This window comes from Eurosta solidaginis, chromosome 5 (genome assembly GCF_040869045.1).
Source record: "Eurosta solidaginis isolate ZX-2024a chromosome 5, ASM4086904v1, whole genome shotgun sequence".
Lineage (NCBI taxonomy): Eukaryota > Metazoa > Arthropoda > Insecta > Diptera > Tephritidae > Eurosta > Eurosta solidaginis.
The window spans coordinates 199504473-199531104 of NC_090323.1; the positions used below are offsets into that span (position 1 = coordinate 199504473).

The 26632-nt window shown below is 38.1% G+C and overlaps 2 protein-coding genes across 2 annotated transcripts in view; one reads left to right on the forward strand and one right to left on the reverse strand.

Annotated features, from left to right (window-relative positions):
• The window catches only part of LOC137252140 (serine-rich adhesin for platelets), a 353270-nt gene that overhangs the window by 94444 nt on the left and 232194 nt on the right, over window positions 1–26632 (forward strand). The gene's annotated exons all lie outside the window — the stretch shown is intronic.
• Window positions 16404–19428, reverse strand: LOC137252960 (uncharacterized). The gene is made up of 2 exons (XM_067789130.1): window positions 19215–19428; window positions 16404–16795 (listed from the first exon to the last, which is right to left on the reverse strand). The coding sequence occupies exons 1-2, from the start codon at window positions 19426–19428 to the stop codon at window positions 16404–16406; spliced, it is 606 nt and encodes a 201-aa protein (XP_067645231.1).

Sequence of the window (26632 nt, forward strand, 5' to 3'; positions counted from 1 at the left end):
TGTTATACAAGGTAGTGCAAGGAATGCTCGAAATCCGTTTGGAAAATTTTGGAATTCACGTTGAAATTATGCAAGGAATAAAGGACTGTACAGCGACTAAAGGCGACAATAGATCTTTCGGTTGCAGTGCACTGAATCAATCATATATTTCTATCTAAGTCTTTCAAAAGTTTATCTTTGTCTAAACTTTGCATTTTCGCCATTCTAGTGAGAGGTGCGACCTTTGTTTAGATCTATTGTGTTTAACCTTTCAGTCTCTTATGTATGTATGTAGAGGCCTTCAATGTAAATAAGTACATATTCCGGTTTTTTGCTTCATATCACGAAATGATTATGATTCACCCCACCTAGATGGGAGAGTCTCTTCCTTGCTAGTCGTCGCATTAGCAGAGAATGTGAACCGGCGTTTCATCCACGTATCACAAAAGCGACAGATTTGTGTATCCGATCGATTTAACTTACTTTGATGTTGTAGACTACAGTGTCTCGTATAGTACCCAGAGTTAGTAAGTACTCTCTGCTCAGACTAATGAGTTCGACTGATACTCTCGATGCTGGAAGTACCCTGGTCATTCAATCCAGTGTAGTATGAACTGCTTTGTTTCCCAGTTACTTATGGTATACCTAGTGTGTGCATTTGTCAGTCCACAGAAAGGCTCTGGGCCATAGAATGCTACTCTAGTACCCTGCTTGACTAGGTAGCCTGCCTGTTCATTACTTTCATGTCCCTGATGCTCGGGAACCCATCCTCGAAAACCTTGTTTTTGGCTCCCAGATGATTTTGAACTCCAAAGCGTTGTTCCACTAGCTTAAAAGTAGTTATGTAAAACTGCAAGGCACGCAAGGCAGCATGGCTGCCTGATAGGTCATACCCTTATCGACGTTGTTAACGCAGATTATTTTGCGATGCCCATAGACCCTATGAGTTGGGGTTTGTCGACGGTAATTCAGAGTCAAATAGAGACCCCACAAGCTTCAATTGAATAAAAGAACAGTAGTTATATGCTAGTCTCAACGGCCACAGTGTGGATTGAGTGGTACTGGGTTATTAATATACGACTGGTTCACTGGTTGAGGGCTGACGGCGTGTAAGAAAACATTGGTGGTCGGCAACAGTATAGCCAACAATCGCGAGAGAAGCTGAACTACTGATGCGCCAATGACCGTAGTGAGCATAGGAGAGGATCCAGATGGCATTAGCTCGAGAGAGGTATGCAGCTATTTCATAAAGGCAGTATTCCCTTTTCCATCAAGGCGGGTGATGGGGAGATAAATAGCCTAAAACAGCGGTCATTCCGAACTTTGTTAAAGGGAGATTGACCTGTGCCACAACAGCGCTGCTTTCGTTGAGATAGGAAACAGAAGCAGAGATGAATGCATAAAAGGCGTTCAGTCCCTCTGGGTATTATTACTATTATTAGATTTCAATGTACAGATAGATTTAGCGTTAACTCCTAGATCATTTAGGACTCCAACGCATTCAGTAAGGAGGATACTGCTCCTGGAAAAGCCCATCAGTAGACATTCTCTACCGCAATGTTAGCGTCTCATCATAATCGATTACTTGAAGTTTGACCCATAGATACCAGATCCCGCTTTTCTGGCATCCATACGTGAATCACACCTCTGAGTCACAGTCAGTATATGGATTTCCTGTTTCTTAAGAGAAGGTACTGCGGGGTTACCTTGCTGTTGGTATTCAGCTGATGCGCGCTCAGCTGTTGTTTGTCGCCTGTTGCCCAGGTGGTCTGTGTCAGTCGTGCTGCTTTAATAAAGTCTAGGTTTAGGCGCAGGTAGACCTCCACTGTACATGTAATCCTTCGTTACAACCCTTCAAAGCAAGACGAGTTAAACTTTTTCATCACTACTTGGCACTTGACTGCCAGGGCATTTCAGTTGGCGTTTCTTACCTATACCTGTCACCAGTTACAAATAACAAATGCTTTGTTATCGGCCAGGAGATGTGGGGTGTCGACTTTCTCATCAATTAGTTTGTCGAGGATAGTCTTTGATACAGTCTTATCAAGCAAACTTATTCCGTTATAAACCCTGCCTCATCTAATCTATCCCATTGTTTCAATATTTGAGAACCCTCTGGGCCTATCACTATTGAGTTTTGTAAGCCTCTCGAAAAGGGTTTTCCAAACAATGCATTCTACTTCGATAGTGCGCTGTACAGACAAATAAATGTTTCGCCATCGTTACCTCCGTCCCCGGAAGATTGCAGCTGCAACGGGAAATATTCCGTTGGAGCCACATGAACATCAATAGTCTAATGGAGCTTATCTGTATATATCGGTGCTACTAATTTTAAGAGCGTACTTCATTGACGGTTGCTTCCACATGCCACCCTTCCGTGAAAACTGCGAAAGGAGCACCCTATAGTTTGTATGGAATCCTACCATTGGACAAATGTGGTCAAGTTTTGTTTTAATTTAGAAGTTATAAATATCAGCTTTTTCAAATGAGTAGTTTCAAACAAGGTTCATTTTTGAATCACCTTGTAAAAAAACTATCCTTGCAGTGGTGCGTACATTGCGTGCACACCACGATTCACACCCACACAGGGATCTTTCAGCTTGCACTTTGGCTTGGCTTGCAAAATATGAGTAAATCGTAAGTGAAATATGATTAAGTAAAGTTACAAAGTTCAAGTTGACATTGTGCAGTGTTCCACGAAAGTAGTAAATGTAGTGTTGGAAAGGGTAAAAATATCATCGTACGTGGCAAGAGGGCGACGTTATTATTGCTATGTGCATGTGTTGTGAAGTTCAAAATTGTGGCTTACTTGTTTTCACCACATATGCTTGATGCGTAAGAAAAAGCTTTCTAAGAGTTGGAAGAGGATTTTCATTCATTTACCACAATTCATAAAAGTTTAATTTGGAAGTAAATTAAATTTCTTTTTTTTTCTTTTCATGGACAACAACGGAGGTGTGTTTTTTTGTTGTTGTTGACCAGTTACAAGTTTTAAGATACTTATTTACTCATTCTTAACGTTTGACATACGTGATTATAAATATATATATATATTTTTATATTTGTTTGGTTTGAAAAATACTAATTGCTACATTTAATGTAAACGATTTCCAAGTGTTGTTGTTGTTGTATTAACGATAGACAGCCCGAAAGACTTCATAGCAGAAATACAATTGAAGTGTTTGCCAAATCCAGCGAAGAATCAATCTTGCCAATAAATGCTACTTTGGACTAGGTAGGCAAAGATGATGATCCGGCCAAGAAAGTGTTTCTATAGGAACCCGCCTATGGAAGCAGAGGTAGAGGGCGGCCCCCACTCCGTTGGAAGGACCAGGTGGAAAACTATTTAAACTCCCTTGGTGTGACCAATTGGCGCCGGTTGGCGGAGCGAAGGAGCGACTGGCGCGCCTTGTTGGACGGCCATAACCGTTTAGACGGTTAAGCGCCAATTAAGTAAGTAAGTTTGCCAAATCACGGCTGAGGGGCGACCCCGCTTAAAAACCACTTTTTGTTATTGAAAGTTTTTTTTTTCAAAATGTTCGATTTTGCTTTGCCCAAGACTTAAACCCAGGCTCTTCGGTAATTTAGGCGTAGCACGCTATCACCACACCACGGAGACCGATGCTTACCTATATGGCAAGCAAGATGGATGTCTCGAGAAAGCGTGACGGTTGTTCAGTAGACCGGGTTAAATTTATTGTTGAAAAGACACATCCAGTTTCTGAATTTATGGTTCATACTGAGTAATATTGTCCATGGGACCATAGGTCTGAAATGAATTTCGCGCCTCCCCAATCAAGTGAGTAAATTTTGATAAAAAGTTTTCTAACAAAACATTTCACCTGTAGACCTGGTAGCAAAGAACATAGCATTAACAACTGCAACCAGGCTCGGTGCCTCGGGGCAGCTTGAGCGCCGACCATATAGCCATAGTAGTATAGCGTCATCAATCCAAACACGAACAGACTTCCTGATTCCCTATTTGCGCTTCGAGGGAGATCTTAAGGCCACAATAGAGGTGGACGGTTGGCGCAAAGGTGCGCAAATGGCGGACGAGGCGATACATGTGTACACAGATGATTCCAAAGTAGTGGAAGGAGTAGGGTCTGCGGTATACTGTGCTGATCCGGAAATAAGCAGACTGCCGGATTACTGTAGCGTTTTCCAAGCGGAAATATTAGCCGTAACCAAAGCACTAGAAACCCTGGAAGAGAATAGCTTAAGCGGCAACCGTGTTAACTTTTATATTGACAGTCAAGCAGCAATTAAGGCAATAATCTCGCATAGCACAGCATCTAAATGCGTGTTAGAGTTAGAGCAGTCTCTGGAGAGAATCGGGACAGCGAGAATCATACATCTATATTGGGTCCCAGGGAATAGGAATATGGGAATGAAATAGCGGATGAACTAGCTAAAAAGGGCGCATCACTTGAAGCTTGCTCCGTAGACGTCCCAATTAGACTGGGCGAGATTAAGCGAAGGCGAGAGAGGTACACATGATCGACCAAGCGGAAAAGGCGTGGGTTCAAGCGCGGGCTGTAAAGTGTCGAAGATTATGTGTAGGTCGTACAACCTTAGACTAACAAAGTTGATTCTATCATTAAAAAGAGAGGACTGTAGACTCATGACGGGTATTCTGACTGGACACTGCCTTCTCGCGTCACATGCCTTTAAATTAGGCTTGGTCAGTGAAAGCAGATGCAGGAGGAGCGGGTTGGAGGAGGAAACGATCGAGCACGCTCTGTGCTCGTGCCCTGCACTAAGACTCCAGCTATTAGAAGTGATACAGCTGTCAGATCTAGAAGCAGCAAGTGGCGTAAGTCCTAGGAAGCTTCTAGTATTTGCCAAGAGGACGGAGTTATTTTATAACATAGGTCCTGGTTTTTGATAGGGTTTTTCAGTTTGGTCGTTAAAACAAACTTCTGGTAACACTACGGACTCAATCAGTCTATTTGAGGTCCTCATGGACCGGCCAGTTCAACCTAACCTAGCCTAACAAAACCCATAGATTCAGAAACTGGATGTGCACCTGACGTTTTTTTCCCATACAATTTGACCCGCCCTAAATGTATAGGTATGTGTCTAAGTATACTTAATATTTAGGTTTCTGTTAGTTTTTATAAAGTTTGCTCATTTATTTATGCACATCCAGTTTCTGAATCTATGGGTCATACTGAGTGATATTGCCAGATCTGAAATGAATTTCGAGCCTGCCTAATTTTGTTAGAACATTTTATATCAAAATTTTCTCACTTGATTAGTGAGGCTCGAAATTCATTTCAGACCTATGGTCCCATGGACAATATTACTCAGTATGACCCATAGATTCAGAAACTGGATGTGCACCTGAAGTTTTTTCCCCATACAATTTGACCCGCCCTATTGTTCAGATAAGAGGTCCATCGTCTTCTTTTTCCTTTGTAGCGAAAACTATCTCATGTAGATATCTAGGGTCATGAAACTTTGTGTGCAGATTACCAATCAATTATGTATGTTTTGGAAATTCATCGAATATATTGCCTAAATCTGTTCTTTATAACATATATATAAAGATACAGCTGATCGTTCAGATAATACGATTTTTTTTAATTTGATAAGATTATTACTCAAAGACATCCTTAAAAGGTATGCCTCCCGTTCTAACTTGTCAAAACTATCATCATCATCATTAATTGGCACTTAACCGCCTAAGCAATTTTGGCCGTTTCCTAACAAGTCACGCCAGTTATCCCTGGTTCGCGAAAACTGACGCCAAATTGAAATACTATCTTGGTCCGAGCGTCTTAGTCCATTTGCATAACATGACATTGCCAGCGAAGCTTTTGGGTTTTTTATTCGCTGCACTATCGTCACACATGGGTAAAGCTCATACAGCGCATCATTATACCTTCTTCGATACTCGCCGTCGGCATCACGGACAGGACCCTAACTCTTCCAGAGAACTGCACTCTCGAGCAGTCCAAGATTCATCTCATCTTTCCTCTACACCGTCCATGATTGCCAGCCATACGTCAGGACAAGTATGATGAGCGTGATTTTTGTTCGTCGAGAGAGGATTTTACTTTTCAATTGCCTACTCAATACAAAATAGCACTTGTTGGCAAGAGTTATTCTCCGTTAGACCTACTTTTTTTTTGCTTTTTTTATCTAATCCCGAGAAGGCAGAACCCACAGCGCGTTTGTTCAGAGCAATAATATCAATATAATCAGCAAAACCTCGGATGCCTTTTAATTATGGCAGAATCGTTTCTGGGTGGCACCCAAATGGAGGCTATCGTAAGCAGAGAGATATGAGCTTTCTTTACCTATACTACATTTTATTTCAAATTTCGCGGACCATCTTCAAAAATGACGATCATTTTGTTAAATCAGTTGTCTCCTACCCCTCTCTTTAACTCACAGTACAACTTCTTACAAGAAAAGTTTAATTGGGATGAGTTTCTGGACAGGAAAAACAAGAAGACAAAGAACTAGCAGTCTAAACAGAACGTTATGCAGGCATTCTATGATTTAGGGGCATTCGGTGAAGTTGCCAAAGCCCGACCATGGCGGGAGCGTCGAGACCACGTTGAACATTCTTGGCCATCAAACCCCCACCTTTCGTGAGGTGCTTAGAGAAGCCAGAGCCTCACCTACCAAACAAATAAGATTAGCTACGTGTAAGTGAGGTTTTGACAATTTGGTTGGAAAAGCTAAGAATTGTGCTGGCAATCGCTTGAAAATGTTACGCGACAAAACTTCTTGACCCAATGTTCGCTTCAATCTTTCACTGCACTGCTGTTAGACCTCATCTGTGGAGGTGTGATTTTTGCATATTTCTAGCTCTGTGATCCCCTTATTCCCAATCCAGAAGTATAGTCATTGTGGAATACCGTGGCTCTCTATGCAGCAAGGGTCTTAGGAAGGAATGAAAGTGGTGCGCCGTCTCGTCTTCCATGAGAAGGCAAGGACAATAAATCCATCAATTAGACCTCTGACACAAATGTGATGTACATAAAGGCGGCATACACACAGAAAATACTAACCCATCTCTGTCTGAAGATAGTAAAGACATAACACTTGCTTCGAGTTGAGTGCCTACTCGGCTCTACTCTGTATAACTGGCGTATTGGTCATGTAGAGAGTAATATCCCCTCTTGGCGCTAAGTCAAGTAAAAGTGGTCCATTCAACTATTTCATTCGCGAAGGGGATGCTACTATAGTAAACGCTTCATTGTAAACTTTAGACTTCGGTGGTATGACAGAAAAATATTAAGTGAACTCCCAACAATTTCTACCCCAAAATACCTTATAAGGCGACAAAGACATGTTAGAGTTATCTGTTTGCCTTGCCTTAAGTCAGATTTCGGCTGATATGTATATATAAAAATATATATATTAGACTGGGTCGATTTATTAACCGATATAGCGACATCGATTTTTCGATAGGATTTGGGCTCAGTAAAAAAGACGCATACCGAAAAAAATTTTTTTCGAGCCTGCGAAATTTCGTTTCTTTTTCTTTTTTTCGACTTTGATTTTTAAGGTTTTTTTCATGACCTACTAAAAATGTTTCATTAGATTGTAAAAGTTTCATGTTATATTTTTAATATTTTATTTTATTTTTTCAAAAACTGTTATCAACAACGTTTTTAGCGGACATTTTTTGGTAGGACAGGGTATACATATGAAAATTTTTAGTAGGTCATGAAAAAAACCTTAAAAATCAAAGTCGAAAAAAAGTCAAAATAAAGAAATTTCGCAAGTTCGCAAATTATTTTTTTTGGGTATGCGTAGTGGAACTTTTTTCCTGAGCACAAATCCCATCGAAAAATCGATGGCGCGATATCGGTTAACTTTCGTCCATACAAATCGGCCCACGCTAATATATATACTTGACGCGATTTACCTTCGAGGAGATTTACGCCGAGCTTCTCTGCTTTTTAATTTTTCCCTACGAATTGAGGGACGATACCTACATGTTTTATGCCGACGCCGAACGGCAGTTGCAAGGCAGATGAATTTTCAGTGAGAACCGTTTCATGGCAGAAATACACTCGAAGTGTTTTTCCAAGTCACTGTCGAAAGGCGACCCCGCTTGGAAAGACTTTTTACTAATTAAAAACCCAATTTCAAAATTATTGATGTTGCCTTACCCCACGACTTGCACCCGCGACCTTCGCTGTGGTAGGCGGAGCACTGACTCTGACTGTTTGTTTAGCGGCAGTCAAAGAGCCAACATCAAACAAACAACAACAAAAAATGTAAATAACTGATAGTGTATTCAGCGAACGGATGGGTGGATGGCCGGACAAAAAACGAATATTGTATATTGATGAAAGTATGCATGAGTGATAGTAAAATGTAGCCACATATCAACTAGCTAGTGTTATACTAGATTAAATAAAAATACAGAATTAAATGCACTAAATATTTTTCCATCACACTTTTTTTTCATGCCTATCAAAACAATTTGATATAAATTCTGTTTCGGCACCAAATAACTCCTACGAAGGAAGGCGTGTCTGTGCATATCACATTTCAGAACGAAGAACGATTTTGAAATCACAACTATTTTTGGCCGCAAAGCTTGGAAACGAAAATACCGATTATTTTGTCAAATTTTGTTCGTAAGTCTTCTAGTATTAGAATATAACACGGTTTCCTTAATATCAATCAAACATGACCCACAGAAATGTGGGTGCACGATATGTGTGTAGGGCTGTGAACTGCATCCGTATTTTTTAACTATCCGGATAAACCGGATATTCGAATAACCGGATAGCTAAGCAAAAAATCTGGCTATCCGGATATCCGTATGTCCGGATACTGGAATATATTTATATCAGAATTGAACGAAGCAAACATCGAAAAATTATTCACAAAATATGTTTGAAGATTATTAAATTAATGTCAAAAATTAAAAAGCTACAATTTTACAAACATCAATAATTTTACAAAGCGACAATTTAAACTAATAATGAGTGCCAAAATGGTCAGCAAGATTTGGGCTAATTTCCAGAGAAGTGAAAATAACAGTGTCATTTGTTTATATTGAAAAAAAACGCTACAAAACAAAGGATCGGCATCAAGTCTATGGAGCCACTATCGGTTTTTCCACTTTCACGAGAATGGTATGGACGCAGCTTTTCTCTCTAAATCTGCGCCAGAATATAAGCCGATAAATAAAATAAATAATAAAAAATAATGATATACAAATCCAGATACCCGGATAGTTTCACAAACGAATATTAACCGGATATCCATACCGTCCGGATTTTATCCGTGTCAACGGATATCAGTATGGATATCCGGATATTCGAATATGCGGATATTCCCAGCCCTATACGTGTGCCAATCTTGAGTTGCGAGACCTAAAGCGAATTAGTGTAGTCGAGTTATCGGCTTGTTATCGCCGAGTCATCGGCTTCTTATTTATTTTTTATCGATAAAATAGATTTGTCATCGATTTTATACTGAAGCTTTATCGGTGTCTTTCCACAACAAACTGATGAGTCAGCGATAACACACCTTTAACGAATTAATAACATGTTTTGATACTATATCGACATTTTTTTTAACAAATCGATAACTGCTCGATAACAATTCGTTAATTTTTCTATAACACACCGATAATAAATTGGTAACATTTCGATAGTTTAATTTTCGATACCAAATCAATAAGTTTTTGATGGCATACCGATAAATTTTCGTTACATGATCGATAATTTTTCGATAATAAATCAATAACAAACCGATAACTCTTCGATACAAATCGACAAACTTTGTTAGAAATAACCCGACGATAACAAAACAAAGATAATTACACTTAAAAAATATAAAAAGAGCTTGTTCGAGGAGCTTGCATAACGATTTTGCTTTTCTCTGAATTAACAGCACTTACGATATAATGAGCACTTCGATATAGTGAAAACCGAAACACCAGAAAAAGCGGTCTATATATAAATTTGCGAAGGCATGCAGTGAGAATCGATTATTGTGGTTATTACTGTAGCCAAACCCGTTTGATTTTAGTGAAATTTCAATTAACGTAACTTTTATGTTACACAGAAACTTATGTATACTTATGTATACTAAATATTACAACTGAAAAATGTATTAATGTTAAGATTAATGATTTCACGTCTTCACCAGTATGTTGATCGATTCGCTCTGACTAGTATGTATAACTTTACAATAAGCCGTTAAGTGCACTTGCATTTCCATTATTGGTGATTGCTTTTGGTTTGTTCTTTCGTATGTGGGGTTGCCACCCCAGTTATGTCTGACTCGGTTGCCACATTGTTCCCCCCAGACCTTCACGTCCTGAAGCGGACGGGGAGTCTTATTCTGCGTCCGGAACGGTTTGTTTGTGGCTCCGGCGTAGTCGTTTGTTTTGATCGTGACGTGATCAATGACCGATTCTTCAATATGCATTCATAAGTACATACTTTTCTCTTTTCCGAAGCATACATTTATTTCGAAGATCTGTTATATATACTTACATACAAAAAAATAATTTTAAGCAAAAAAAAGCTGGTTTTTGAAAAGGCAACGTCAACTTGGAGATAGTGAATAATCGATATGCTGCGAACAGGCCAAGCGAAATATAGTTCACTATATCCAGAGACGACTTTATTTATGTATGCATTAGGTTTTATACAATCATTGCGCTTCAGTTGTTGTTATTAATATGGCTTATCAGAATGAGTCGCTTGTTATCAAGTATACATGCAGAATCCCTTCAACTGAGCTGAGTTTCTCATTATGCTTCTATAGATGATACTTAGGCCCCATTTTTCAGTAGTTAGTTAAACTAAGCTTAAACTAAGTTTGCTTAAACTCTAGTCAAATTTAAACTCCAGTTTTTCAGTCACAGTTTAAGGCCACCTTTGGAGTAGGCTTTTTCTACGGCAACATTGGTTTTTTATTATCTAGATAATTTGTAGATGCGACAACAGCTGGACTTTTGTTTATCAAACAAACATTTAAAAGATATTTCTCAAGTGAAATTTTTATCTAGTTCCGGAGGTGATATCCAACACCATTATCTAGTTATTCCTAAACAGATAGTTCTCGAGTTGATCTCCAACGTCATTAGCATTTTCAAATTATTATCCAACCTTTGAGTAATTTTGAGAAATGTACAGTTCTCAAATGAATATTCAACACGTTTCTCCAGTTGATATCCTACATTGGATATCGAGTTGAGTTGAAGTGGAAAAAAATCTCCAAGGTGTTACCACCACCTGATTGATAACAGTAATGGAGCGTAATTTATCAAAAAGCAGTTAAAGAACTCCAAGTTGGAACTATAAATTTTTCAACTTTAGTAATAGGATTTTTCGCTTTATAAAAAATTTCCTCTTTTACTGATTACACTATGATTCTCAAGTTGGGCCACGCAACAACTTTTGAGATTTTAGAGGTATGCTAGTTATTAACATGCGCTCTAATGGTACTTAAGCCCAAATGCTTGTTGGGTATATTCGACGCCATTTCGAACGAACGCAAATCACTGATAGGTTAACTAGAGTTTAACCCTGCCAGATCGGGCGCTTAAGCTCAGCTTAAACTTCAGTTAAAGTAGACTGAAAAACTACAGAGTAAGTTAAAGCGTAGTTTAACTGACAAACTGAGTTGAATTTGTACTGATAAACCGGGCATTATAGGTAAATACCATGTTTAATGTAGATCTCATCAGCTGATCGTTACGCTGTCTATAATAATAACGAACGTTCGTGCATATGTATGTATGTACGTACTCCGCTTTGTTTTTGCCTTCACAATCATTTATTTCTCACACTAAATATACCCATTAAGTATAAATATACATATATGTATGTACATATATAAGTTTGTGAGCATGTATGCATGTAAATATATAGTAAATCAAAAGTGTTATCACCCTCACAATTGTCATCGCAAGAGATAAGCCCATTGAAATATCAGTTTACGCGTCTATTCGTAGTGATAACGGTCGAATTTCGGAACGTGTTTTCGATATTTTTCCACACAGTTTGTTTTATTGTTATTATTGTTGTGTGAAAAATCTGCGATTTTCGCGGTTTTGTTTCTTTTTATGTCAAAATTATTGGGCATGCATAAATATCATTTAGCTTAATTCACAAAGGCCGTAACCAGCAAATTTAAAATTTTACAGGGAAAGAAAAAAACATTTTATTTAAACATTCGTAACAAGTAGATAGGGGACTTGAAAAATTTAAGGGGTGTGTATTTTAATACATATGTCATAGCAAAATTTGTTAAAAACGCAGCTTCGAAAATCCGGTTGTTTGGGGGCTTTGCGATTAACGATATGTGCGAACATAACTTCATATGCCCAACTTTGTTAACGGTACATGATTGCTACCAATTAACTTGTGAGATTAAAAATAAAAGGAGATAGCAATTGCTATAACAAGACCGTCCCTTATTCGATTAAATCAAGTAAGTAGAATATGCAAATGCTCAGTTAATAGTTTATTGACCGGGGTATCGATAACTTCGTACAACTTCGCCCGATTTTAAAATTTGCTACTTATTTTGTTCATGGTTATTTATGCAAATCGCTAGTTTAGAGTGCAAAGGCGTCAACTGCAGTTTTTGAAATTTAACAGGAGAGACAAAAAACTGTATTAAGAAATTTACATCACATTTTGCAAATTTTTAATGGGATTTTATTTGCTTGGTTGTTACACAAATGTACAGTAAGTAAAAAAACAAAAAACAAAATTCCATCTTTGATTTAGAAGACTTTTTGTCATATAGCACCCTTTCTGTTGTTAATTATACTCAGCTGAGCAGAGCTCACAGAGTATATTAACTTTTTTTCGCATAACGGTAATCCGTAACGGCATAAAATAATCGAGATAGATATAGACTTCTATATATCAAAATGATCTGGGCGAAAAAAGAATTTCATTTAGCCATGTCTGTCCGTCCGTCCGTAAACACGATAACTTGAGTAAATTTTGAGGTATCTTGATGAAATTTGGTACGTAGGTTCCTGGGCGCTCAGCTCAGATCGCTATTTAAAGTAAACGAAATCGGACTACAACCACGCCTACTTTTTCGATATCGAAAATTTCGAAAAACAGAAATAGTGCGATAATTCATTACCAAAGACAGATAAAGCGATGAAACTTGGTAGGTGAGTTGAACTTATGACGCAGAATAGAAAATTAGTAAAATTTTGGACAATGGTAAAATTAAAAATTTTAACAAAAAATTTAATATCTTTACAGTATATAAGTAAATTATGTCAACATTCAACTCCGGTAATGATATGGTACAACAAAATACAAAAATAAAAGAAAATTTCAAAATGGGCGTGTTTCCGCCCTTTTTCATTTAATTTGTCTAGGATACTTTTAATGCCATAAGTCGAACAAAAATTCACCAATCCTTTTGAAATTTTGTAGGGGCATATATTTTATGACGTTAACTGTTTTCTGTGAAAATGGGCGGAATCGGTTGAAGCCACGCCCAGTTTTTATACACAGTCGTCCGTCTGTCCTTCCGCATGGCCGTTAACACGATAACTTGAGCAAAAATCGATATATCTTTACTAAACTTAGTTCACGTATTTATCTGAACTCACTTTATGTTGGTATAAAAAGTGGCCGAAATCCGACTGTGGCCACGCCTACTTTTTCGATATCGAAAATTACGAAAAATGAAAAAAATGCCATAATTCTATACCAAATATGGAAAAAGAGATAAAACGTGGTAAATGGATTGGTTTATTGCCGCAAAATGTAATTCTAGAAAAAACTTTGCAAAATGGGTGTAAAACCTACCATATTAAGTAGAAGAAAATGAAAAAGTTCTGAGGAGCGAAATCAAAAGCCCTTACATATATAAATATATTAGCGGTATCCAACAGATGATGTTCTGGGTCACCCTGGTCCACGTTTTGGGCGATATCTCGAAAACGGCCTCACATATACAGCTAAGAGCCACTCCCTTTTAAAACTCTAATTAATACCTTTCATTTGATACCCATATCGTACAAACACATTCTAGAGTCACCCCTGGTCCACCTTTATGGCGATATCTCGAAACAGCGTCCACCTATATAACTAAGGCCCACTCCCTTTTAAAATACTCATTAACACCTTTCAATTGATACCCATTTCGTACAAACACATTCTAGAGTCACCTCTGGTCAACCTTTATGGCGATATCTCGAAAAGGCGTCCACCTATAGAACTAAGGCCTACTCCATTTTAAAATACTCATTAACACCTTTCATTTTATACCCATATCGTACCAACACCTTCTAGAGTCACCTCTCATCCACCTTCATGGCGATATCCCGAAATGGCGTCCACCTATAGGCCACTCCCTTTTAAAATATTCTTTAATACCTTCCATTTGAAGCCCATGTAATACAAACACATTCCAGGGTTATATTATTTTCACACACACCTTATTGAATAATAAAAGCAGTTTTCTACATTAAGGCGCTTATTGAGCTCAATCTTCCCTACAAAATTTCAATCTATAATTATTTCATTTGTGACTAATCGAATGCCTAATGAAATCAAAAGCCCAATGGAACTCTGTTGGCAGCGTTCAGTTTCTTAGTTTTTGGTGTGTTCAGTGCTTAAAAATGTCATTTGTCAAAGTAAATGTCATTGTCTGTCATATAGCATTGTCATTTTATGCGCTTGACATTTCATCCTTCATGCTAATCGAGCAGCTACTTCTGTGTGAAAGCAAAAAATTTACGATTTCATTAGAAGGTGAAATGAGATCATTAAGTTTCTGTGTGAAAACAGTATTACCCTAGGTTCATTTTGCTAAATGGTTATTTTCCCTTATGTTGTCACCATAGCTCTCAGCTGAGTATGTAATATTCGGTTACACCCGAACTTAGCCTTCCTTACTTGTTTTGATTTGTGCATGACATTAGCACCTCTTATATAAGAAAATAGTGCTAACAATTTTCTATTTGATTTAAATAATATGACTTAATTTGTGTTTCTAATGCCGATAACATTTAATATTGTTACGAATATTAGCAAAACTAAGGAGTGCTGCCATTTCCAGGCCGATGCTAAGCAGTGACGTGAATTCACATCAATAATTCAATCATTATGTATCTACAAAAACGAATCAATAATTGCGTCTACACATATGTACACATTCCGACGAGCAACATTTAAATACAAGGCAGCGAGAGATGAGATGTCACACACAGATGAATTTACTTATACGCTTATGTGTGTGCGGGAGACTGTAAACTACAAACTCACATATGTACATCTGAGAAGCGCTAAAAAGTAGACAATTGTAAACAAGTAGAAACTATATGAGATTTATACACACACGAATATAGTTGGCAAGTTCTGGAAATGGAAGAGCCTAGAAGTATGCAGCGTAAACTATAAAAGCGGGGCAGGCGAGTAAGAAGAAATTCAGTTTGAGTTGAGCTATCAATCAGTTTGATTAAGCACGCGATCTGGCGGCCAATAGTAGAGTTTCATTTGAGTTATCAATCAGTTTGGTTATTAAGCCAGCGAGTAGCAAAGTATAAGCGTTATTGTGAAGTACTTAATAAAGGCCATTTTTCCATCATTCAATATTGGAGTTATTTATTCAACAGTTTAGTGATTCGAACTTAGCAGAGGATTGCAAATAAGAGGATTTGCAAGTAAATTCTTTACAATATTTATTAAAAATAAAAACATTTGCATTGTATACAGTCTTACTTCGTTGCTGTGACTTAAATTTAATAATAAAAAATTATTTTCTCTCACATGATATCAAGTTTGGAGTCTTGCTCCATTGCTGCTTATATAAAATAAAATAAAAAAATCTATAGCACCTACTTCGTAAATATATATTACTCGTGAGGTAAATCGTCATTAAATTTGTGGTGATCTCTTGGCAAGGTAATTTTTAAATGTTGCAAATCGTCATATTTCCTAGTTGTAATTTTTTTTCTCTCACTGCGAAGTTGTGGGAAATCAAGCCAATCTAACGGAGAAATAGCTTTATTTGTTCTTTGTGGATGATGTTGCCATGAATTTGGGAATCTCAATTTGTAAAAAATTTCCTTTTCCGCTGTATATCTTATGGCACGAATATCATTGACTTTGGCATCAGCTTTTTCCAGGCCAGGATGAATGCTTTTCACGAATTGAAGGTCTCTAAATGTTTTGAAAAAAGTTTCATCCAAATATTCCATTTCATATGGTTCTGGGTTTTTGCGAGCATCCTTACAAATAGCAATATATTCTGCAGGTACGTCTATAGTCCTATGCTTCAACACACGTTCGATGAGCGAGTGAACGCTGTCAGCCTCCATTTGCGTGTGTTTTTTGTTCTATTGTTATTTGATGTTTAGCAGCTGCATTCAATAAAGCATTACTCATAGTCACATTTCTGTTTTGGTATGAACTTCCGTCGCTGTAAAATATAATTTTTGCCGGGATTTAAGTCTCAATGAGGTAAGGAAGAATTTTTTGTTCAACAAAATATACCCAAATGCTTGCGAATTCTTCTGCAGACACGCCACCTTCAACTTCGTTCCAAATAAAACAGTAACCTTTATGGTTTATCAAATTATAGAAAACTAAGTTGTGCACCTGCAATTTTGTACGATGGTATAGGCTGCTTACTTCCGATTTTGGCGCCATTAAAACCGCGTGCAGATCTACAGTTAGCACGATACGCTCTTCGGCTTTTTCCTTTTGCTTTTCGTTTCTGGTTTCTTTGTTTTCCTGGTGAACAGCGTATTCGTCATGCGAAATGTTATCCATAGAATGACGCACACAAATTTCGCATTGATCTTTTTTGGGCGAAAATAATCCATAATTATACTCAGTTGAGCAGAGCTCACAGAGTATATTAAGTTTGATTGGATAACGGTTGGTTGTACATATATAAAGGAATCGAGATAGATATAGACTTCCATATATCAAAATAATCAGGATCGAAAAAAAATTTGATTGATCCATGTCCGTCCGTCCGTCCGTCCGTCCGTTAACACGATAACTTGAGTAAATTCTGAGGTATCTTGATGAAATTTGGTATGTAGGTTCCTGAGCACTCATCTCAGATCGCTATTTAAAATTAACGATATCGGACTACAACCACGCCCACTTTTTCGATATCGAAAATTTCGAAAAAACCAAAAAGTGCGATAATTCATTACAAAAGACCGATAAAGCAACGAAACTTGGTAGATGAGTTGAACTTATGACGCAAAATAGAAAATTACTAAAATTTTGGACAATGGGCGTGGCACCGCCCACTTTTAAAAGAAGGTAATTTAAAATTTTTGCAAGCTGTAATTTGGCAGTCGTTGAAGATATCATGATGAAATTTGGCAGGAACGTTACTCTTATTACTATATGTACGCTTAATAAAAATTAGCAAAAAGGACCACGCTCACTTTTAAAAAAAATTTTTTTTAAAGTAAAATTTTAACAAAAAATTTAATATCTTTACAGTATATAAGTAAATTATGTCAAGATTCAACCCCAGTAATGATATGGTGCAACAAAATACAAAAATAAAAGAAAATTTAATTTAATTTAAATTTAAAGTTAAAAATGGCTCCGCCCTTTTTCATTTAATTTGTCTAGGATACTTTTAACGCCATAAGTCGAACAAAAATTAACCAATCCTTTTGAAATTTGGTAGGGGCATAGATTTTATGGCGTTAACTGTTTTCTGTGAAAATGGGCGAAATCGGTTGATGTCACGCCCAGTTTTTATACACAGTCGTCCGTCTGTCCTTCCGCATGGCCGTTAACACGATAACTTGAGCAAAAATCGATATATCTTTACTAAACTCAGTTCACGTACTTATCTGAACTCACTTTATCTTGGTATGAAAAATGAACGAAATCCGACTATGACCACGCCCACTTTTTCGATATCGAAAATTACGAAAAATGAAAAAAATGCCATAATTCTATACCAAATACGAAAAAAGGGATGAAATATGTTAAGGTAATTGGATTGTTTTATTGACGCGAAATATAACTTTAGAAAAAACTTTATAAACAGATTGTGACACTTACCATATTAAGTAGAAGAAAATGAAAAGTTCTGCAGGGCGAAATAAAAAACCCTTAAAATCTTGGCAGGTATTACATATATAAATAAATTAGCGGTATCCAACAGATGATGTTCTGGGTCACCCTGGTCCACATTTTGGTCGATATCTGGAAAACGCCTTCACATATACAACTACCACCACTCCCTTTTAAAACTCTCATTAATACCTTTAATTTTATACCCATATCGTACAAACTCATTCTAGAGTCACCCCTGGTCCACCTTTATGGCGATATTTCGAAAAGGCGAACACCTATAGAACGAAAGTCCACTCCCTTTTAAAAATACTCATTAAAACCTTTCATTTGATACCCATATCGTACAAACAAAGTCTAGAGTCACCCCTGGTCCAGAAAGGTCCACTCCCTCTTAAAATACTCATTAACACCTTTCATTTGATACCCATATCGTTCAAACGCATTCTAGAGTCACACCTGGTCCATCTTTATGGCGATATCTCGAAAAGGCGTCCACCTATAGAACTAAGGCCCACTTCCTCTTAAAATACTCATTAACTCCTTTCGTTTGATACCCATATTGCACAAACGAATTCTAGAGTCACCCCTGGCCCACCTTTATGGCGATATCTTGAAACGGCGTCCACCTATAGAATTAAGGCCCACTCCCTCTTAAAATACTCATTAACTCCTTTCGTTTGATACCCATATTGCACAAACGAATTCTAGAGTCACCCCTGGCCCACCTTTATGGCGATATCTCGAAACGGCGTCCACCTATAGAACTAAGCTCACTCCCTTTTAAAATACTCATTAACACCTTTCCTTTGATGCCCATATTGTGCAAACAAATTCTAGGGTCACCCCTGGTCCATCTTTACGGCGATATCTCGAAAAGGCGTCCATCTATAGAACTTAGGTCCACGCCCTTTTAAAATACTCATTAATACCTTTCATTTGATACCCATATCGTACAAACGCATTCTAGAGTCAACCCTGATCCACCTTTATGTCGATATCCCTAAATGGCGTCCACCTATAGAACTATGGCCCACTCCTTCATAAAATACTCTTTAATGCCTTTCATTTGATACACATGTCATACAAACACATTCCAGGGTTTCCCTCGGTTCATTTTCCTACATGGTTATTTTCCCTTATGTTGTCACCATAGCTCTCAACTGAGTATGTAATGTTCGGTTACACCCGAACTTTTTATTTCAAATGCTTCATAAAATACCGAAATTGAAAGCGGCTTTATTCCATGTTTTGGACACCAATCTTTTACATAAAAATGGAAAATCATTCGTTTTGAATTCCATTCGGGTAGAATATATTTTTTTTGTGTTGCTGCACGACAATAGTGCGACTCCATAACTGGCAAAGAATCCAAACAATAATTTAAACATTTTCGTTGATTTGCAAAAATTGTCATCGGTATTGGATTTGAATTTTAGTTACTGGTTACAGGCCGCTTTACCCAATTTAGCATTGGATGTCTATTGTGTATTTAAAATAAATAATAGTTTAAAAAAACTAAAAAAACACACGTTTATAGCTAACCGAACTAAAAAGTATAAAATAATTTTCAATTAAAAAGAGTTTATATAACAGTAGTAGAAGGTCAAACAATCATTTATAGTTAATCACCTCAAAATAAAATTATAATAAAATTTAAGTTATTAACAGAATAATTTAATTCAGATTAAAAAGCGTGGGGTGCATTTGACTACATTTCGTATCTTTCCTCTCAGATAGTTGCCAATAGAATGATTGTAACACTCAATATCAAGCACCCCACGCTTTATACTGTGAATTAAATTATTCTGTTAATAACTTAAATTTTATTATAATTTTATTTTGAGGTGATTAACTATAACTATAAATAATTGAAAATTATTTTCTACTTTTTAGTTCGGTTAGCTATAAGAGTGTTTTTTTTTTTTTAGTTTTTTTTAAACTATTATTTATTTTTAATTTTTTAGTTCAAGTAATTTTAAAAGTTTTTGAAACCTCGAAACGCCAGCTGTCCATGGAAGAATCCAACGCCACGGCACCGAAAAGGGCCAAGACGCAGAGAGGCTGGACGCGGTCTTTCGCCGAAATTGCCAAGGGTCGGCAGATCATTGGCATTATAGACGAGAGCAGCGAAGATGGCAGGATCCCGAAACAACAGTGGAAGTGGATCGAGGCCGCGCTCGCTACGGTGGCCGTTAAGGTTAAGAAAGGCAACCCTGGTCCACCGCCATCTTACACCGATGCAGGGTAGTTCCAGGGCAATGCCAAGCTAATTGGCTGTGACGACGCCAGGTCGGTAAACCTCTATAGGCCGCCGTCACGCTGATAGGGGTGGTATATCCGGGCGCGCGCCTCAAGGTAGTGGAGGCGCGTGATATCCCCTCACGACCAAGGGCTAGAGCCTGGGTTCCAGTGACGCCAACGGACCTAGCTGACATCCTGGAGCTGCTCCAGGAGTAAAACCCATCACAGGTTTGGAAGTCAACCGGATAAAACCGAGCTTGTCCTCTTCACGAGGAGGTACAAAAGTACCAAATCTAACACCGCCAAGAATTGGGGGTACGTTCTCAGCGTTTATCGATCAAGTCAAGTATTTGGGAGTCATTCTAGATAGGAAGCTATTATGGAGTGGCCATATAGTGGAGCGATCCAAGAAGACAGCAGCAGAGCTTTTTACCTGCAAGAGGGCAATTGGCATCTCCTGGGGATTCTCCCCTAAGGTGACCTGCTGGATTTACACAGCCATTGTGCGCCCGATTCTTCGTTATGGTGCCTTGGTCTGGTGACCTGCACTAGCTAAAAGTACGTATCTTAAAATGCTTCAAAAGTGCAACGGAGTTCGGAGCTCTGCATTACCGGGGCTCTCGGCTCCACTCCAGATTCCGTTACATACATACATGGATACATAGATACATAGATAGATACAGGCCAAGCTAATAAAAGCGGTTAAAAAGGGCTCCAGTATGCTCTTTCGTAGATGTGCCACGCATCCGCTTCTATCATTAATAGAGGAATGCGTTTTCGCATTATGTGCAAGGTTTCAAATCTATGGCAATTTGGGGTGGTCATAATTTCAATTGACCTTATGTCCGTTAAGCTTATGTCACCCCACCATCACATTATTGCATTGTCATCGAGCCTTGATACGTGTGCAAAGTTTCAATCAAACTTATGGCCATTCAAAGTGGTAATAAGGCCAATTGACCTTATGGCCTTGACCTTATGTCACCCCACCATCACATTATTGCATTGTCATCGAGCCTTGATACGTGTGCAAAGTTTCAATCAAACTTATGGCCATTCAAAGTGGTAATAAGGCCAATTGACCTTATGGCCGTTGACTTTATGTCACCACACCATCACATTAATGCATTGTCATCGAGCCTTGATACGTGTGCAAAGTTTCAATCAAACTTATGGCCATTCAAAGTGGTAATAAGGCCAATTGACCTTATGGCCGTTGACCTTATGTCACCACACCATCACACTAATGCATTGTGATCGAGCCTTGATATGTTTGCAAAGTTTCAATCAAGCTTGTGGCCATTCAAACTGGTAATAAGGCCAATTGACCTTATGTCAACACATCATCATATTAATGCATTGTCATCGAGCCTTGATATGTGTGCAAAGTTTCAATCAAACTTATGACCATTCAAAGTGGTAATAAGGCCAATTGACCTTATGGCCGTTGACCTTATATCACCACACCATCACATTAATGCATTGTCATCGGTCCTTGATACGTATGCAAAGTTTCAAATTAATCAGACTTCTAGAAACCGGTGAAAATTAAGTTCAAAGATTCCGCTACATACAGGCCAAGCTAATAAAAGCGTGTTAAAAAGGTTCTGCACACCCGCATATTTTTATTATCTATTTTTAGATAATATTTTAAAGTTCGACATCTTTTTGGTTGTTCGTTCTCTTACCGTTTTACACATCTAACCGGTGGTGTACTTTGTATCAAGGTATTTACATAAATTCGTTTTTGTTTTATATCCATACTCCAAAATTGTTTAAATAATCTATCTCTCTCGTCGTTAGGGATTTGGGCACATTGCATGGCTGATTTGCCGGTTTTACTTTTACATTTACACCGCTGCTTCATTGCTCTCGCATCTTTCTTTTTGTTATAACACCAAACGTTATTTTCTTTCTTTTTTCCATAATATGATTTACCAATTTGTCTTTGATATTTGTTTTGAGTGCTCATCCTATCTGCGTGTTCAACTTGCACTCTCTTCTTTCGCTTTTTGGATTTTATGTCCATGGAATAATCCGAGTCGCTGTGGAAACTATAAGGCACGAGTCCCAAAACACCATCGTCTACATCATTGCCAAACTAGTCAATGTTATTGCTGTTTTCAATTGCTTCTAAAGCACTGTTATTACTTTCGTCTTTCGCCATACAGACATTTTAATAAATGTAGTAATAATTTAGTTAGTATTTGTAAAACAATAATATTGTACCTCTTGCGACTAAAATAAATGTTAGAAACAGCAGTAAATAAATTTTTACGGAGCACGAATGAACAACCAGCACAACTTAGCAGCAATCGCATATGTTTAATGAACTTGGCGCGCGCTTTTTGAAAACTAGAGTTGGGTCGTTTCGTTCTGAACTTGGTCAATTCACCGGGTCTCTCAACTGAACAAGTGAATTAGATATTCGATTTCGGTTCTATTTGTTCTTTTAGTTCATTTGTTCTTTTAGTTCGTTTTATCTAATGTTATTCTTTCTCTCTTCTCGTTCGCGAACATTGTAAATTCATACATACATACGCAGAAATTAACAGTGACCATGAATGTCGAAGATGCCACTTACACTAAAGATATGTGTGGTCATATTTGTGTGTGGCACTGCTACAACAATATATTGTCACGGATATTAGCATCACTAAGTTATCCCATCACTAAGGCGATGCTAAGGCCATGCCAAGCAGTATTTACGTTAATAATCAAATCAAGTATACACATATATAAGGCAGCCCAGAGAAAAAAGAACAGATGAACAAAAAGAACAAAAGATTCGAATCTCTGAAATGAACGAAAAAGCACAACTCTATTGACAACTATGTACATGGCACCTTTGCGCATCAACGCGAAACAACATGAAAAAAAGGGTTACCAACTTTTTTTATACTCAGTTGAGCAGAGCTCACAGAGTATATTAAGTTTGATTGGATAACGGTTGGTTGTACATATATAAAGGAATCGAGATAGATATAGACTTCCATATATCAAAATAATCAGGATCGAAAAAAAATTTGATTGAGCCATGTCCGTCCGTCCGTCCGTCCGTCCGTCCGTTAACACGATAACTTGAGTAAATTTTGAGGTATCTTGATGAAATTTGGTATGTAGGTTCCTGAGCGCTCATCTCAGATCGCTATTTAAAATGAACGATATCGGACTATAACCACGCCCACTTTTTCGATATCGAAAATTTCGAAAAACCGAAAAAGTGCGATAATTCATTACAAAAGACAGATAAAGCGACGAAACTTGGTAGATGGGTTGAGGTTATGACGCAGAATAAAAAATTAGTAAGATTTTGGACAATGGGCGTGGCACCGCCCACTTTAACAAGAAGGTAATTTAAAAGTTTTGCAAGCTGTAATTTGGCAGTCGTTGAAGATATCATGATGAAATTTGGCAGGAACGTTACTACTATTACTATATTTGCGTTAAATAAAAATTAGCAAAATTGGATGAAGAACACGCCCACTTTTTAAAAAAAAATTTTTTTAAATTCAAATTTTAACAAAAAATTTAATATCTTTACTGTGTATAAGTAAATTAAGTCAAAATTCAACTCCAGTAATGATATGATGCAGCAAAATATAAAAATAAAAGAAAATTTCAAAATGGGCGTGGCTACGCCCATTTTCATTTAGTTTGTCTAGAATACTTTTATTGCCATAAGTCGAACAAAAATTTACCAATCCTTCTCAAATTTGGTAGGAGCATAGATTCTATGACGGTAACTGTTCTCTGTGAAAATGGGCGAAATCGGTAGAAGCCACGCCCAGTTTTTATACACAGTCCACCGTCTGTCCTTCCGCTCGACCCTTAACACAATAACTTGAGCAAAATCCGATATATCTTTACTAAACTTAGCCCACGTACTTATCTGAACTCACTTTATCTTGGTATAAAAAATGGCCGAAATCCGACCATAACCACGCCCACTTTATCGATATCGAAAATTACGAAAAATGAAAAAATGCCATAATTCTATACCAAATACGAAAAAAGGGATGAAGCATGGTAACTGGATTGGTTTATTGACGCAAAATATTACTTTGGAAAAAACTTTGTAAAATGGGTGTAACACCTACCATATTAAGTAGAAGAAAATGAAAAAGTTCTACAAGGCGAAATCAACAGCCCTTGGACCCTTGGCAGGAATACTGTTAGTGGTATTGCATATATAAATAAATTAACAGTACCCGACAGATGTATTTCTGGATCACCTGGTCAAAATTTGGTCGATATCGCGAGAACGCCTTCACATATACATCTAAGGGCCACTCGCTTTTAAAATCCTCATTAATACCTTTAATTTGATATCCATATCGTACAAACACATACTAGAGTCACCCCTGTCCCACCCTATTGGCGATATCTCGAAAAGGCGTCCACCTATAGACCTAATGCCCACTCCCTCTTAAAATGCTCAGTAACACCTTTCGTTTGATACCCATATCGTACAAACATTCTAGAGTCACCCCTGGCCCACCCTAATGGCGATATCTCGAAAAGGCGTCCACCTATAGACCTAATGTCCACTCCCTCTTAAAATGCTCAGTAACACCTTTCGTTTGATACCCATATCGTACAAACATTCTAGAGTCACCCCTGGCCCACCCTAATGGCGATATCTCGAAAAGGCGTCCACCTATAGACCTAATGCCCACTCCCTCTTAAAATGCTCAGTAACACCTTTCGTTTGATACCCATATCGTACAAACATTCTAGAGTCACACCTGGCCCACCCTAATGGCGATATCTCGAAAAGGCGTCCACCTATAGACCTAATTCCGACTCCCTCTTAAAATGCTCAGTAATACCTTTCGTTTGATACCCATATCGTACAAACATTCTAGAGTCACCCTTGGTCCACCTTTATGGCGATATCTCGAAAAGGCGTCCACCTATAGAACTAAGGACTACCCCTTTTAAAATACTCATTACCACCTTTCATTTGATACCCATATCGTACAAACACATTCTAGAGTCACCCTGGCCCACCCTAATGGCGATATCTCGAAAAGGCGTCCACCTATACACCTAATGCCCACTCCCTCTTAAAATGCTCAGTAACACCTTTCGTTTGATACCCATATCGTACAAACATTCTAGAGTCACCCTTGGTCCACCTTTATGGCGATATCTCGAAAAGGCGTCCACCTATAGAACTAAGGATTACTCCCTTTTAAAATACTCCTTACCACCTTTCATTTGATACCCATATCGTACAAACACATTCTAGAGTCACCCCTGGCCCACCCTAATGGCGATATCTCGAAAAGGCGTCCACCTATAGACCTAATGCCCACTCCCTCTTAAAATGCTCAGTAACACCTTTCGTTTGATACCCATATCGTACAAACATTCTAGAGTCACCCCTGGCCCACCCTAATGGCGATATCTCGAAAGGGCGTCCACCTATAGACCTAATGCCCACTCCCTCTTAAAATGCTCAGTAACACCTTTCGTTTGATGCCCATATCGTACAAACACATTCTAGAGTCACCCCTGGCCCACCCTAATGACGATATCTCGAAAAGGCGTCCACCTATAGACCTCATGCCCACTCCCTCTTAAAATTCTCAGTAACACCCTTCGTTTGATACCCATATCGTACAAACATTCTAGAGTGTCCCTTGGTCCACCTTTATGGCGATATCTCGAAAAGCGTCCACCTATAGAACTAAGGATTACTCCCTTTTAAAATACTCATTACCATCTTTCATTTGATACCCATATCATACAAACACATTCTAGAGTCACCCCTGGCCCACCCTATAGACCTAATGCCCACTCCCTCTTAAAATGCTCAGTAACACTTTTCGTTTGATACCCATATCGTACAAACATTCCAGAGTCACCCCTGGCCCACCCTAATGGCGATATCTCGAAAAGGCGTCCACCTATAGACCTAATGCCCACTCTAAAATGCTCAGCAACACCTTTCATTTGATTCCCATATCGTACAAACACATTCTAGAAACACCCCTGGTCCACCTTTATGGCGATATCTCGAAACGGCGTCCACCTATGGAGCTAAGGATCACTCCTTTTCAAAATACTCATTAACAGCTTTCATTTGATACCCATATCTTACAAACATATTCTAGAGTCACCCCTGGTCCACCTTTATGGCGATTTCTCGAAAAGGCGTTCACCTATAGGACTAAAGCCCATTCATTTTTAAAATACTCATTACCACCTTTCATTTGATACCCATATCGTACAAACACATTATAGAGTCACCCCTGGTCCACCTTAATGGGGACATCTCGAAAAGGCGTCCACCGATAGACCTAAGGCCCACTCCCTCTTAAAATGCTCAGTAGCACCTTTCATTTGATACCCATATCGTACAAACAAAT